At 39.6% G+C, this 16,802-nt stretch overlaps 1 protein-coding gene across 2 annotated transcripts in view; it reads right to left on the reverse strand.

Moving 5' to 3' along the window:
* Positions 1-14,365, reverse strand: part of LOC103353854 (syntaxin-binding protein 1-like) — a 33,055-nt gene extending 18,690 nt beyond the window's left edge. For both annotated transcript variants that reach the window (XM_008277020.1, XM_008277021.1), the window contains exons 1-6: positions 14,293-14,365; positions 8,586-8,635; positions 8,362-8,443; positions 3,295-3,371; positions 2,917-2,995; positions 810-913 (exon numbers count right to left, since the gene is read on the reverse strand). In XM_008277020.1, the coding sequence (XP_008275242.1) occupies positions 810-913; positions 2,917-2,995; positions 3,295-3,371; positions 8,362-8,443; positions 8,586-8,635; positions 14,293-14,329 (429 nt within the window). In that variant the 5' untranslated portion in view covers positions 14,330-14,365. The remainder of the gene's footprint in view (positions 1-809; positions 914-2,916; positions 2,996-3,294; positions 3,372-8,361; positions 8,444-8,585; positions 8,636-14,292) is intronic.
* Between the last annotated feature and the right edge of the window lie 2,437 nt (positions 14,366-16,802).

Consider the following 16,802-nt stretch of genomic DNA (forward strand, 5'->3'; position numbering starts at 1 on the left):
GGTTTAATAAAATAAACAAATGTTTTGGATTAATTATGAGCACTTAACTGAGAACCCAACCATACCGAACCGAACCGTGACTTCAGTACCGAGGTACGTACCGAACTGTGATTTTTGTGTACCGTTACAGCCCTAGTCAGCAGCCAAGTACTGCATGTGCGTTCCAACCACTCTCCCTCTGGAATAATGGTCACAACTATGATTATAAGACCCAAGTTGTATGGCACAAACATTTTTTTAATACCAGTCTACCATGGTCCACTAAAATGGACAGCAAACTCAAAACCAGAACAGTACCTGAAAAAGGGCAATGCAGCATAACATTACAATGAGTTACATTCATTTCATGGAGACTTACTCTAACTGGGACTATAGCTACTACTAAGAACTACATAATAATGTCAGCCTTTTGCAATACACCGTGCCACAAAACATTTCTGCTCAATGGTTTAGTCTGTTGTTAAATAAAGTTATATGTAGCTACTATGTGGTACATTCAATGCTAAAATGATTGCAAGCAAAATGTGAGTAGATATCTGTTCTTGTCACTCCTTTGCAACTCAGTAGAATTCAGTGTCTCCAATTATAAGACTGGGTAGGTTTTACTGTAAACAAACAAACACACACACACACACACACTCACAAAGTTCATTCAAGTAATGCAATAGGAACACCCTACATCTCACAAACTATTCTGCACGTTTTTCACACTTGTGACCAAAATCCCTCCAAACTCTGTCTATCATGTCTCATGAAGCCAGTTATGAGCAGCCTGCCATGGTGTAATCCGAGCACAGACAGGATCTTACCTGAGATTCATAAGGCAGAAAGGCGATGTGGATCTCAGTCAAGGCCTTCATGGCTTTGGAGGCGCGGGATTTGGTTAACAGTCCAAACAAGGAGTCTGGGATTGCTGCAAGGAACCACAGAAAAACATGGGGACAAATGGATATTATTAGTAATTACATAAAAGAATTTTCATGTTATGTCAGCCTTGAATCCTGCTTGTTGCTTGAAGTCTTTAAGGGAAACAATTACACACAAAAGGTGATTTAAACATCACAGAGATACTTCAGTGTTTATAGCGAATGAGTGGGCTGAAGGGTACATTTTTACAGTCCTTCTCTGGTTATTAATTACACCCCTAAAAACTCATCACTGTGTTTCAAAGTGTATCAAAGTCATATATTTGGGCTTGTTTTTTCCATGAAAGTAATCCCTTCATGCCTACAAAGATTAGATGTAACTCTACAATTTTGCTTCCTGTTAAATGTGTGGGTGTAGGAATGTGATGAGTATGGACTGCTTGTTTTTTTGTGTTCCAGGCTGGAGGAGGATGCTCTCACATTCACACACCTGTAGTCTATCTGGTGATTAGGCACTGGTTAAAGCCTCACTCCACCTGTGCTCTAGTGCCAGACGATTATCAACTGTCTGAGTGGTATTTAGTTTAGTTTCGTTATTAGTCTCTCGTGTAACCCATATTCCTCGTCTTTTGTTCTCTAGTGATCCTCTGTTGGCTCTAGCGGTCCCCTGCCCAGCCTCACCAAGTCAGCCAGCACTCAGCCACATCAAACCCGCCTGCACTCAGCCTCTTGAGGTTTGGATTCCCGTTCACGAGCACCGACACTGTATTCCCTCCACAGCACCCCGGACCCCCCACCTTGGATCCCATTCCCTGCTTCCTGGTCTCCCTCACTCCCAGCTCCCATAATAAAAACCTGTTGTTGTTAAACCTGCCTCCCTCTCGCTTTTGGATCCAAACTTCCACGACTAGGCTCCTCAGCCGTCACAATAAAGTCACTGCTTCTCTCTCCCACCAACCTTATCCACTCACTGCAGCTGAAACTGGCCACTCAACTAGGACTGTGCTTAAACACTGTAAAAGTTCTCCATGCTATAAAACAGGACACTGTAATATTAGAGTAATTCAGCCATATACGTCAGACCTGGAAACTGATTCTGAAGAAAAATAATGATACAGAAAGCCTCACTCTGCAAGGTGAGAGTTGGTTCTTTAGTTTTATGACCCTGGAAGTCTAAATTTCTGTTTTTTTTACTGTCATCAGTATGTTGTAGTTTCAAAGCAGAAATTGGTTAACTGCTTATGTTGCTCATGATGTGTCATATAAAAATATACCAATATGTTAACAAGTTAAAAAGAAATAGATTTTTGCTGTAGGGAATTTTTAACAAAAGTGCACTGTGCGAGGTGGGACATGGAGCTTAAAACAGTGCACTATTTTGCATTATGGAAGATATGAGATCCAGGTCATGTCAGAGGTTTTTGAGGGCCCACACCATCCCTAGTAACCAAGACCTGACTAGAGCCAGGGACCCCACTTATGGTCAGTTCAAGGGACTGTGTTGGTGGAGGTTTTCTTGCTTAAGGTATTTTGACCACATCTTCTCCTTAAATGATTTTGTGTTGTGCTTTTTCTTCCCTCACAGTGCATTTAAATGAAGGAGGAAATAAGTTTTTCTCATGCAGGTCTAAAGTGAGAATGAAAGCTGCCTATACCTGGGTGGAGTTGAACGTAGCTGCTATAGACTTGATTGGATGGTGTATTGTTATCATGGCAGAAGAAGAATGTAGAGTTTAGAAGCAGACTGAAATTGTGAACTGTCACACTTGGTTTATTCAGATCAGATTTGACTGTCCTTCCCTTTCAGATTATGATTTTGTTTAAAAAAAATAAATAAATAAATTTTAATGGTGTAGCTGTGGCTGCAAATATGGCTATTGTTTGGACTTTAGCTGCTGCTGTGGTTCAGTCAGAGGTAGTATGGATATGGCCAGCTGTTACTATTTGAACTTACAGTGCTTTTGTGCCCTGAGATTTGCTACTATATATTTCAAGAAAACCAAAAGAAATCAAATTGAATGTCGTGCTGGTGTGGACTGTATTTACTCACTGTCAGTGAAGAAGACATGGGCTCCTCTGTACCTTGGAGACTGTGGATCTCTGAAGTCATCAATCAGACCCTCAACAGACTGAAACAGCAGACAACAATGCTCAAGCGAATGTACGAGTGGGAAAGGGAATGAAAGTTAGAAAGATTAATTACTGCATTCCAAAGTTAGTAGAGTTATTTCAATGACATTTAGAAGAACTACACTTAAGTCTTTTTGACCCCAATACAAAAAAACTGACCATCCCACCAAATGAAATTGTGTTTTGAAATATTCAAATGAAAAAAAAGTGTCATTTTCCATTTGCTGGACAAAATGCTGTAGGATGAAGAAATCACAATAGAAAGAGAAGTAGCCTGTACAGAAGTGGCACTATTTACCTCGTCTGACGGTGTGATCAGGTAGATGGCCTCCATGCTGGGCAGAGGCTCACGCCGCTTGCTTATGTCTTCTACAACTGGAGCACACAGAAAAACAACTGTGCTCAGTATTCATGAATAAGCTTGATTAGACTATAACATTGTTGAACTATGGTAAGACAAAAACTAGCTTTTTAAGATGTTAGCATTGTGTTTCAAACAGTAAAAGAGGAGTGAATGCTAGAACGCTACAATCATTCTACCTTTCAAAGGTCACATCAAATTCAGATTTTTTGAAAGATTTTTTGGACATTTCTACTAAATTGGATTGGACCATGTAGAGAGACAGGACATGTGGAAGAGAGGAGGGAAGTGACCTGCAGCAAATGATGAGTCAGTCTTAGCTTCATGTGTTTTCGCATTCTTGGTTTTCTGTGTTCAGTTCCCAAGTTAACTTGGCTTTCAGTTTTGTTTCCATACTTGCTCATTCCCCTCCAGCTCACTCTCCCGGGTAGTTTTGGTTCAGCTTTTTTTTTTCTTTTTTTAAAAAAATTTGTATCTGTACACAGTCTGCACCATGCATCACCATTGTTAATAAACACTGTCCTTCACTGAGTCTCTGGTCTCCTCATCTTCATTCGTGTATGCGTGTGCGCTCCTTAGTATATCGCAACAACATACTTTATATAGAAAATATCCAAACATTGGGGACCATTCTATTTTGCATTTACTTGTAATTTTATATATTCCGAATCATTATATCAGCTTGAAAATTGAGTAAAAAGTTGAATCTAGAATGAATTTCAGAATATTTTAGTGTTTGTTTTGCTTTTACTTTAATGATTACAGCACTGGAGTTGGAGTTGGAGGAGCTCAGTCTTCGAGACGTTCAGTTGAAGGTGGCGTTTTTTTCATCCATGCCGAGGTCCGGGCAGAGAGCATGTGGTCATCCGGGGGAACATCACATGGACTTTTAGTTTGTATTTTTTCTGTACCACCAGCCTGATTGTGTTTACTTACCTGTTTTTTGTTGAATAGGTTTTGATTTAAAACATTTTTGCCTAAACTGTGCCTTGAGTGCCTGGCTTTGGTCTACCTAATCAGGTCCTGACATTGGCTTTCTCAGTTGTCAAGTGCCTCTAAATTTTCAATGGGGTTGAGGTCAGGGGACTGTGGAGGAGAGTCCATGACAGTGAAATCTCTTAGGTCTTCTTTGGTCCTCAAGTAATCTTTCAGTGCTCTTAGGTGCATTGCTTCTGCAGCATAAGTTCTTCACAACAAAGTTGCAAAACAAAAGGTAGAACATGTCTCAGAAGAATGCCCAAAGCTTTGAGGTTATCAGGGCCTCCACCTCCGGCTCTGCATAGTGCCTGCTGTTTTTTCCCTCTTTCCTTTCCTTTCCCTTTCTTGCTCTTAGATGGGCATGAGCATGGCGTGCATGGGAGATTTGTTGCAGCCATTTGATGATTACCTGAGTGATTGCACCTGCGTTGGGGAGTGAAGCACCTGAACACCATTCATCCACCTGCCATATAAGCTGGACACAAACCACCTCTCCTCACCATTGACTCCTCTTGTAGTAAGCATTGGCCTCAGTCTCTGCTCTGCTCTTTTGTTTCGGTTTTGTTTGCTCACCCAACTTCTGTCTCTTTTTTTATATCAAGAGTCTGTGTCCACTGTGTCCGTTGACCGTGTGTGAGTTCTTATACCAATTCGTAACAGTATGGTCCAGCCAGAAATGAGCTGAGCAGACCAGTAGCAGCCAGAGGTCTTTTTTGCCTAGCCTGCAGCAGGCTATGGCCAATCATAGCGCAGTACCCAGCCAACATGATGAATTACTTCAAACACTTGTAGAAAGTACTAATGCCCTGATTAGGCAAGTCTCTCAGCTCGCACAGACTGTTTCGGCTTTAACCACCCATATAGCCGCTAGAACCACTAGCCGCCTAGCCACTGCTCCGGCGGCTAACGCCGCTACCCTTAGCGTTAGTCCCACAATGCCCTTGCTAGCTCACAAACTGTTCGTACCAGTTCCTGAATGTTATGACAGTGACCTTGGTTTTCGTCAGTCATTCCTGACCCAAGTGTTGCTCGTTTTTGATTTACAGCCCCTGTCTTATGCTTTTGACAGGTCTAGAATAGCTTATGTGATAAGTTTGTGGAAGGGCCTGGCTAGGGAACGGGGGACAGCTATGTGGGCGAATCAGGCTGCTATATATGCTCCGTATCATGACTTCATCACTGAAATGAAGAAAGTGTTTGATCGTCCTGTTCATGGCAGGGACACTGGAACTCGGCTAATGTCATTAAGGCAGGGGACCAAGAGCGTCTCAGAGTTCTCTGTAGAGTTCCGGACCTTAGATCAAAAACTGCATCACTGTGCCTTCTTCTCCCCATGCCTTTGACCTGCAGAACGGATTTATGACATCGGTAACCGTGAGCTGTTGGCTGTGAAATTGGCTTTAGAGTATAGCGGCATTGACTGGAGGGAGCAGAGCATCCTTTTGTGGTGTGGATCGATCACAAAAATGTGGAATACATTTGATCCGCAAAGAGGCTGAACTGACGGCAGGCCTGCTGGACCCTGTTCTTCAGTTGGTTCCAATTTTTCTTGAACTATCGGCCAGGCTCTTGCAATGTTTGCTGTGGATGATCCTCCAGCTGTGTCTGAGCCGATCCTACCCCAGTCTTGTCTTGTTGTTTCGCTGACCTGGGAAGTGGTGGAAAAGGTGAAACAGCCCCAGGACCTACAACCGGACCCAGGTAATGGACCCACTAACACCTCATTTGTGCCTCATGCTGCCGTTCTCCTGTGGGCCCACTCATCCAAGCTGTCCTGCCACCCTGGAGCAGCTTGCACCCTGGATGTTCTTCGGCAGAAGTTTTGGTGGCCATCCATGGAGACCAACACCAAAGAGTTTGTGGCAGCTTGTGCCGTCTGTGCCTGAAACAAGTCATCGAATCAGTCGAGTTCTGGCCTTCTGCAGCCTCTGCTGGTTCCCAGCTGTCCCTGGTCTCATATCGCTGTGGATTTTGTTACCGGACTACCCCCTCTTCCAAGGTAACAAGTTGATCGTTTCTCGAAAGCAGCACACTTCATTGCTCTGCTCAAACTCCCCTCTGCCTTGAAGACTGTGGAACTGATTGTGACCCAAGTTTTCCGGCTGCATGGCATTCCAACAGACATCCTTTCCAATCGTGGACCTCAGTTCACATCTGAGGTATGGAAAGCTTTATGCTCCGCTCTAGGAGCATCTGTGAGTCAAACCACTGGATTTCATCTTCAGTCAAATGGCCAAACCAAGAGGGAAAACCAGTTCATGGAAACATTCCTATGCTGCATGGTTTCAGAAAACCCATCCACATGGAGCAGCCAGCTTACTTTGGTCAAATACGCTCACAATGCGCATGCCTCTTCTACTCACCTTTCCAGTGCTCCCTTGGGTGCCAACCCCCTTGATCCCGGCTCAGGAAGGCAAAGGGATGGTTCTGTCTGTGCAGTCCTTCATTTGACAATGTGAGAGGACTTGGAAGAAGCCTCGTCAGGGTCTTCCGGAGCATGGAGATCCAAGCTAACTGGCTCCCCGATACCAGGTTGGGCAGAAGGCATGGCTTAAAGCTAAGGACTTACCTCTATCAGTTGAGTCCAAGAAGCTGGCACCATGGTTTGTTGGTCTGTTTGAGATTGAGATTAAATCCCACTGCTGTTTGTCTGAAACTCCCTTCTCCTATGAAGATTCACCCCACGTTTCACATCTCCAAGGTAAAGCCGGTGTAAGACAGTGTTCTGTCCCCCCCGTCTGTCCCCCTCCACCACCCAGGATGGTGGATGACGCACCAACCTTCACAGTCAACTGTCTCCCGGATGTTTGTCGTCGTGGGTGTAGTTTCCAGTACCTGGTGGATTGGAAAGGCTATGGCCCTGAGGAATGCTGCTGGATTCCGCAACGGCAGGTTCTGGACTCTTCGCTCATCCCGGACTTTTTTCCCTCTTTCTCTTTTTTGCTCTTAGGTGGGCGTGAGCGTGGTGTGCGTGTGGCATTTGGTGGTTGCAACCATTGGATGATTACCTGAGTGATTGCACCTGTGATGGATATAAGCCATATAAGCCGGACACAAACCACCACTTGTCGCCGGACCATTGACTCCTCTTGTAGTAAGCCTTGGCCTCAGTCTCTACTCTGCTCTGTTGTTTCAGTTTCGTTTACTTACCCGACTTCTGTCTCCATTCCAGTTATGCTCCTCGCTGCTCTGCCTGTCCCGTTTCCAGGCATCACTGATCTCCACCTACTATCTGGTTCCTCATTCAGTCCATCGCCATTTGCACATTCCGGATCTGCACGCCGAAGACATCTGTGGCTGCAACTGCCAATGCTATTCTCCCACGCTGCTCACCACTGTGTTCCTCACCCCTCTCCCCGTTCTCCTGCCACCCTCAGTTAAGTTCCCCTGTTCCTCTGCCAGGTCTCGCATTTCTGTTTGTAGCACTAAAATTAGCGACTAGTATTGTGGTTAAAGTTAATGTATTGCCGGGGTTTGCATTCCAAGTATTTTATGTGCAGTTCTGAATTGTATTACACCTATTCTGCCTATAGACGTCCCTATAGTCTAGCTTTTGTTTGTTACTATTCCCCGCCAGCCCAGTAGAGGCTTCCTTGAGCCTTTGTGTTTGTTTAACATTTGTATTTCTGTTTCCTGTAAATATTGTTGTAAAAAAAATCTTTTTTCATATAAAGAGCCTGTGTCCACCATGTCCTTTGTCTGCTTTTGAGTTCTTGTATCGATGCGTAAAAGAGGTGCAGCCATACTTATAACAGGTGAACAATGGCTGCAGATTGAATCACTTGAATGTCCTCCTAATGTTACTTTAATGGAAGGATATTTCTCAAAGAAATCTGACTTTTTGTACAAAGGGTATTCTGATTATTTCCAGGTTTAAATGAAACAAATACTGATTGTTGATGTGTTATGGAAGTTAATGGATCATTTTAGCTGAACTGAATTAAGACTGCATCATATAAATTGGATTAAATTTACTTCACAACTACAACTGAAGAGAACTTGGGTGACCTGGGTGGTTGTACTTACTGGTGATCCCTTCTGACATAATGTCTGTCATCTTACAGCAGGAGGAAATCATCCTCATACTGAGCTTGTCCACCACCAGCACCTAAAACACAGGTGCACACAGCAGGAAAAAATGTAAGAATTAAAATATAGATATATTTAGTGACTTTATTCACATTCATAGTCAGGAATAAAGTTAATATCAATAATGATGCCAAACTTGATCAGAGTAGCAGGATGATTACCTTCCATTTTCCCTTTTCTCTTGCCTTCTTGATGACATTGTTCATTATCTCTGTAGAAAGAAAAGTAATGTAATTAAAGTTCTATCAAAACAGCAACATGGAGCAGCAAAGTGGCGGATTTTATGTAATGGCATAGAACTGCATACATGAATGGAGACTTAGATTTATTCTTCAAATTGGATTTATGTCAGTCGGTGGAGATAAACATTCTTTTTTGGCAGTTTTCTTGAAAGAGCAATGGATATCTTAAAATGAGACATAGGTTAAAGCCGATCATATACACATCCATTTCTTCCATCCATTATCTATACACCGCTTAGCAAATGCTGCTAATGGTTAGCGGTCAAAGACGTTACCATCTTTGCTGCTAGCAAATAGTAGCATTAGCAGCAAAGACAACAGTAGAGAAACTCCATCAGCGCTTGTTGTTAAATATTTTCCCTCTACATACCCTCAAAAACAATGTAAAGGTTCAATTTGCAGGGCAATTTTTGCTGCACAGAGAGAACATGCAAACTCCACACAGAAAGATCCCAGACCTCCTAACTGGGACGCTTCTATCTGTGAGGCGACAATGCTAACAACCGAGCCACTGTGCTGCCCGCAGATCATGTATGTCAAGCCTAATCAGTTTCTGTGTTTTTATCCAATTCTAACCTTATTCTGTTGCTGCAGGTATAACATTTGATTTACTGTATGAACTCAAGAGCCTCACAGCATTTTAAAGCATGTGAACCATGGTTTAAGTTGAATAACGAAGTGGAAGCCAGTCAAGGTAATCACTGACTGAAAGTAGCCAGTGTAGTCTCAAAGTATTTGATACACAGTGCTTAATTTCAAAGGTAGACTAATAGAAGTGGAAATCACACATGACTCTGATTTCCAGTCACTGTCTATGTAGTTTATACAGCAATGTCTTCAGTCTATTCAGTTTTGTCAGATGTAGGGCGGTTCATGTATTTGTGCAATAACTTAACGTTTTGTTTAATGTATAGTCAATCATTCTAATCAAACCAGAAAGTAAAAACATTTCAACATGCCATAGTTTCCTAGTATTTTTCATAAGAACAACATGGTACGGAGAAAAGTTGGAGCCAGTCTCAATATTAACCATATAATATTAACCAAAGTTCCCCATTAATGATTCAATTACATTTTACGAGACAACCACTGACAACACTCACAAACTTTTATAAACTTTGTAGATAAAGTCTGTATTGAAGGTCAGTTGCAGTCAGCTTGTTAACCTGTGCATGTACAGTGAACCACAACACAGAGATTCAAGTCCTTCCTGCTCATTGTAATTATGTTAAAACTAAGTTATTGGTGCTGTGTAGTCTGGATTCTGAATGTACAAAAGTTGCCCCTAAATAGATAAATAAATTGATTTGCAAGAAGAGGCAACACTGAGTCTGTACAATGGCTCGCCTACACAAGAGCCTACACAAGCACTGTTAAGGCATTTGTAAACATATATAATAGTTTGTTTAACTGTCTTTTTTTGTTTGTTTTTTTAAACATACAAAACAAAACAAAAACACACACACACATCACATTATGAATTTGTCTGTGGATTATACCTTTACCAAGGAAGTAACATACTGTCGTCACAGATAAACTGACGATGCAACTGAGGAGCTCCACTCCAAAAAGTTACTGATTCTGGTATTCTGTTTACTTTGAAAACTCATAAATAAAATTTAATGTGCTCCTATCCTGGACATCTCTGGTAACCGACAATTACATAGATTCAAATGTGTCTGTCATTTTCAGTTTAATCATCTCCAAAGCAGATTTCCTCTAGACTGTCAAAATAAAGTCCATAAGCATAGCAATTACAGTGAGAGCTAATGATAACTGGAATAAAAATTTCTTGTACATTTTAACATACTTTTTTTTTTTTAAACAAAAATGTGATTCTGATGCTGCTTTTTGTTGTGTTTCCTGTATCAAGTCCCTGTCAATCTGTCCATTTCTACCACTTTCTGTGTCCTGTTCATGCATGTATTAGTTAGTAATAAACTAGTTGAAATGTAAGTAGAAATAAATTAGTAACGAGCACAATGGAGGTAAAGAATGTTTAATTTTTTTATTGCAATAGGCAATGATAACATAAAGTTTCTTTAAAAAATTATATTTTCTATATATATTGTGGCAGGAGGAGTTGAAGTATGTATTGTTGTTATGTACTGTTGCTTAAAAATGATGTGCATGCTGGTGAAGTCCAGTATTAAGCTATACCAATGTCATCTGACAGCTAAGTAATGAACTCTCTACGTCACTGCTTGATATCAATAAATTTGCAGAAAAATGACACAAACACAATTTCATGACACCCTGATTGTGCAAATCCTTTTTCGTGAGAGAAGGAGTAAGCCTGCACAGCTGCAGTGTAACTAGACAACAGGGACACTGAGGGACAGAGGAATAACAGAACCTCTCAGATTCACAGCAGTAAAGTGATACCACATACTCTGTAACTGCCAATTGAGGCAGAATAACACAGGGGGATTGGTCAGTCACTGAGGTGTAAATCTAACTGTTTGTTAGACAAAATGCAACATTTCACAACATCCTGTCACTTGTCTTGATGAGACGTGTCCCAGTTTCCATCACTGGGGCTTTAAGCGTCTGTCCAGTCTGTCAGATGCTGGATAGGACAGGCCCACTGCAATCACTGCTGTAATCTGCTCCCAATCCTCTTACCCCATCCACCACTCTCAACCGCTATTTCTGGGCTGTTTCTGTGTCAGCGGACATGACATCCCAACGAAGCAATAACACATACACGCACATGATGAAACATTCATCCTCTAAAATGTCCTATTTCTACAGAGGACTAGGTTGACATTTCAGTTAAAAAGCTGCACCTGTAGTGTCATGAGAACATTATCATGTCATTGGAGCTAAGTGACAATTGTGGGCAAACTGTGGCTAAATCCATTAATTGTGAATGGCCCTACATAACACTGTGGATAGATCATTGAATTTGTCACAGATTTAAAGAACGTTTACACGATTTATAACAAAGCATTTCAGTAAAGGTAGAAATATGATGTTCTCCACCTCTACATCGCTACACCCTGCTGCATGAGGAAAGCTACTAATGGTTGTGAATGTAAAGCAAAGTCAGTGAATGGCCCTGTTTATTCAGCTAGTTAATAGGATTAAGTGGGAGCATCCATGAAAGAATGGCATGCTACCTGACAAGCAGCTTGTAGACGTGGGATAAACAAGACAAACAACAGACTGCTGCTGCGGCAGCTTCCTACAAGCAGCAATTCTACACCTACTCTAGGTGCTTAACAAATTAGTGCTTAACAAATTACAAATTTATTAGACCACCTGTCTACTTTGTTAAGTACTGTAGATATATATATATATATATAGATATATATAGATATAGATATAGATATAGATATAGATATTTTATACCCAAATTTGAACCAGCTCACTGGGCTTCTCTGAGAAGTCAGAAAATAATCAAGCACCACCAAAACTACTTTTTCTGTTCTGAAAATTTAAGGTGCTTTATTATTGTTGAAAATTCATTAATAACAATAATAATTCTATTTTACAAAAATATCGTTTGGGTTAAAGAGTTTCCACATACTGGTGTATTAGCCATTACAGAACCATAAAAACTGATTTTGGTAATTACCAATGCTGTTAATTTAGGGCAGCTGTGGCCTGAACCTTACAATGGCTGGTGGTCTAATACATTTGTTAAGTACTGTCTGTCTTTGTCCATTATGACTTTACAAAAGTCTCAAAATGTCGAAGGTCCATCTTTTTTTCTTTTTTTTTAAAGTTAGAAGTCTATATTTTGCAGAGGCATATAGCCTCCTACTATTCATATCATTATGTCCTAATGTGACCCTTGCATTGTACACAAATGACCATTTATAAGTATGTTCTACTTCTCTTAAAGGAAAGTAAGTCTTAAATTTGGGTTATTGGGTTATTAATCATTATATTAAAAAGTCTAACTAGCAGGAAATTGACAGCAGCCAGTTCTGTTTCCATGTGCACTTGGGTTTATCACATGGTGTGGATACCATAGTTTGCATACAATCTAACAAGACTGGTTCCATATTAAAATAATAAAAACTAACAGCATGAAGACAGGAACTCACACTCCGTTATAGGAAAAATTAAACTAAACATTTTAAGGTCAAGCCTACATTTCTTATGTCCACGGTGCCTTTTTACATCTCATTATTTAAAGCTGCACCAATCAATATTTTTACACTGACACTAGATTTGTAGTTTGTGGCAGCAGATATGCTACCTGCAAACTATTAAAAATCACCACTGAAAACTTAATAACTACCTATTTGCATATTATTTTGTCTACTGTCTGGATTTTTTCATATAAATAAGATGACATAACAGTTATTACACCAATCACTTCTATGTGACTGATTTTTATTCTGCGAAAACTCCACCTAACAAATACTGAAATCAAAACCCATCTGTCCAGAGATCTGGTTATCCTGACATAAATTTGGTAAGTAAAGAAATAAAATCTACATCTGTTTTGTCATCTTGCCATGTGATGATAAATGCTATTCGTTTTTGCTTCCATAAACTGCAGTCTATCACCTCAAGGGCCTTAAAAGGTAACCAGTCTTATGAATTGTTAATAAATTATTATTTATTGAAACTGTAAGGAAAGTAGCTTACAAGCTGTGGTGCCAAATTCTAAAATAAAATAAAATAAAATAAAATAATAATGACAGTAATAAAGCCTCTTTCATCAGGTGCTGACGAAGCTCACACCCTCGATATTAAAACTTCTTATAGGAACGTCTGAGATTTTTAGATTAGTTAGTATCATACATGAACCTTAACATACTTAACGGGAAGAATCACCATTTGATCTCACTCTCAGGCTAAAATGTAAAACTTGATTATTTCCGAGCTTTTCGTGTCGGTGCATTGGTCTGACTGGCTTGTGGATTTTTGAAATGCCTTCAAAGTAAAGCTCTCTTTAAAGTGGATCGTTTTGTCAGTGAGCGCATCTCCAGTCTGCTGGAGCCTCGTCCGTCTCCTGACCAATAACCACTACATAATTTAGGTTTAATGTTGGCCGGATGTTTCTTGATGATGTACGGAAGATGGTAGAAAAAACAGGACTGATTAGTTGTTGCTGAGGCTGTCGGAGTCGGATCTTCCATCTGCACGTCTCTTCTTCCGAGAATGATGTCAAATCACTTAATCCGCAAAAAGATTAGCGAGACAGGATTTACAAGCACCAGGACTCCATGCTTTCTATACCACACAATGAAGGGCAGAGTCGGACAGAAAGCCACCAAATAACTGTATGGTTGTATAATTTATCTCAGAAAATTATGGCAATAAAATAACCAACAGGTGAGGCGCAATGCTCCGATAATTCTGTGCCTCTTGTGTTAAATAAAGTTTTACAAAAGAAAAGCTTTGTCACATATGGCCACTGATAATAAGAAACGTAATATAATTTTTTTTTAAACTTAAAAATAATCGCTCATATCTCCAATTGAAAGTCTAATAATCAAGGAAACCGCCGTTTAGGCCTCTAGTACTTGACGTGACTTTCTAATAATAATAATAATAATAATAATATTAATAATAATAATATAATAAAAAAATAATGATTTTATCAGATGTGGCTGAAACTGTATCATTACGACCATCGAATTAATAAATAAAAAGCTGTTCTTACTTTCTCCAACAATGGCTTTTAGTCCCATTGGTGCCATGATGATCCTTCACCTACTCGTCCACCGCACAACACAAAACTGAGCTGAGCCACAACCATTGTAAAGCTACTGAGAGTCAGAATCCCACATCCGTTACAGTGACACCCAAAATAAAAGCCTTCAGCCGCGTGCTTAATAGAATTCAGTAAAAATAAAATAGACAAATGAAGAAGGATGTCTGAACGCATGTCTGCTGAATGCTTTAACAAAGAGTATGTGGTGTGATATATGGAAACATTAACATTTACATTTTGTTAAGAATAGAAATTCATTCTGGAACATGTGACAAAATAATCGCAACTCAAGTTCTACTTCATAGCACTTTCTGTGGTTTCAATCACATGTCCGTCTTCCTCATACAATTCTTTTTATTTTACCACTGCTTTTCTATTGCAATTAAATGTTCTTTAACCAGCCTCGCCCGTTTTCCTTCATCCTGACCAGGTATGCTGTGGTAGCACCCAGGTGATACATGTGTGCCGTTGCTATACAGCCATGTGTTAGGCAGCCACCACCACATACTTGACGTTTAGGGAGTGCATGTTCAGAAGGCTGAATATTGTTCAGTGCTCCCACAGTGACACTAGCCTCATGGATGAATCTCCCCAACCTCAGCCATATATATAAATACACATATACTTTTTTATAAATAAAATATTTTTTTGCTGTCATGTGACTTTTTTGTGTATTGTTTTAATTTCATGTCAAAGGTACGTTGTCAATTTGATTGAGCTTTTTTTTTTTTTTTTTTTTTTTTATTGCAGATAAAAATAATATGAGTAGCTTTTGTAATAACACATATAATTTTTATACATAAAATAGTTTTTTGCTGTCATGTGACTTTTTTGTGTATTGTTTTAATTTCATGTCAAAGGTACGTTGTCAATTTGACTGAGTTTTTTTTTTTTAATTTTCTTTTACAAAGCAGATTGAACTACTATGAGTAGCTTTTGTAAACTCAAATATTTGTGATTTTTCCACTGAGAAGTAATTGGTAGCTTCCAGAGCTATGCTTACAAACAATCTAGATGGAGTAGCACAGGTCTAGTGGATTTGCAGAAAATCTTTTTGTTTATCAGAGAAAAACCTGATGCTAATGAAACTACTCCACTGACATTTATTGATGTTTTCCCTACTGACAGCAGCAACAGGATGAATTACAGGAATACAGGAGAATTCTCTGTGCTAACAATCAAACAAATGCCTCAAAAACATATTTTATCATTTCGCAAGACAATGGTGTTACACATACAGCGACTGCAGTGGCTTATTAGGGTGAAGGGTGAGCCAGTCAGCTGATGTCAGTCCAGCTGAGCTGCTTTTTATCTGCTGACAACATTTGAAGACAGAGTAATCAGAGAAACCTACAACAATTCAAGTTAAGGTTGAGAGGGCATCACCAGGTAGGATACAAAAAGTCTGCTGAAGTCTGCCGCTCCAAGACTTTTGACTGTCACTGACTGTAAAGCCTTTTTTGCAAAAAATTAAACACGATCATGTTGTTTGACTTCACTTTAATGTTCGGTTATGGTCCATTTGTGTATGAATAATTATACTTTGGGCTCTGTGTTAAAAGGACTGTATGTCCCACACAGTATTTTGTATTTTTTCCTGTACTGACATACACCTACTTTGTTCTTTAATGCGCTATCTATTATTTAATTTCAAACTGAATGTGCTGAAGTTCAAAACTTTAAAAACAAAATATATGTCACTCTTCAAACATTTCAATATCATCAGATAACAACTTGTTGATCTATTACTTTTAGTAGTTATAGAAAACTTTAGCTTTAACTTTGCACAATGACCGTAATTTACACAAAAATGTATCAAAATCAAAACTGACTGTAAAGAAGTCAGTTTTTTTGTTAAAATAATGTTTTAAACTCATTAATATAATTAAATATTTATCAAAACCAAGACTTACCAAAAAATTGAAACTATGTTCAATGAAGAACTGCCTTTTTTCGACTCAAAATACCTGCTCATACACTCAAGGTGTAGCTTTACTCTTGAATGCACCCTAATGTGCACATCAACTTGTTGAATGATTTTATTTTGAAGAATTTCAAAACCGGAAACTCAAATGGTCGCTATTTAGTTTTGATAAACTCTGAAGATAGTGGCAGATGACAAGTGTACAGCCAATAGTATACAGTCAACAACTCAAGTGATAGTTTTGAAATATTAACTTCAAAAAATATGTAAAACACAACCTCTAATATTTTAATCAGCTTGAGTAATTGTTAATAATCAGACAAACAGTTAGATTCCTGTTCATTCCTGTGTCCTCAAAGTCCTTTAAAAAGGCATTTTGGATTGACTCCATACACTGGCTAGATAATGAAGGACACTTTTGTGACTGCTGAAAACGAATCAAAATACACTTTTTACTAAAACAAACAGTCACAACACAGCCTAAAGGCTCTTGGAAAGGTCAATGTCCTGTTAGAGACAGGACCATTCAACACAG

Source organism: Stegastes partitus, unplaced genomic scaffold (assembly GCF_000690725.1).
Source record: "Stegastes partitus isolate 25-593 unplaced genomic scaffold, Stegastes_partitus-1.0.2 Scaffold86, whole genome shotgun sequence".
Classification (NCBI taxonomy): Eukaryota; Metazoa; Chordata; class Actinopteri; family Pomacentridae; genus Stegastes; species Stegastes partitus.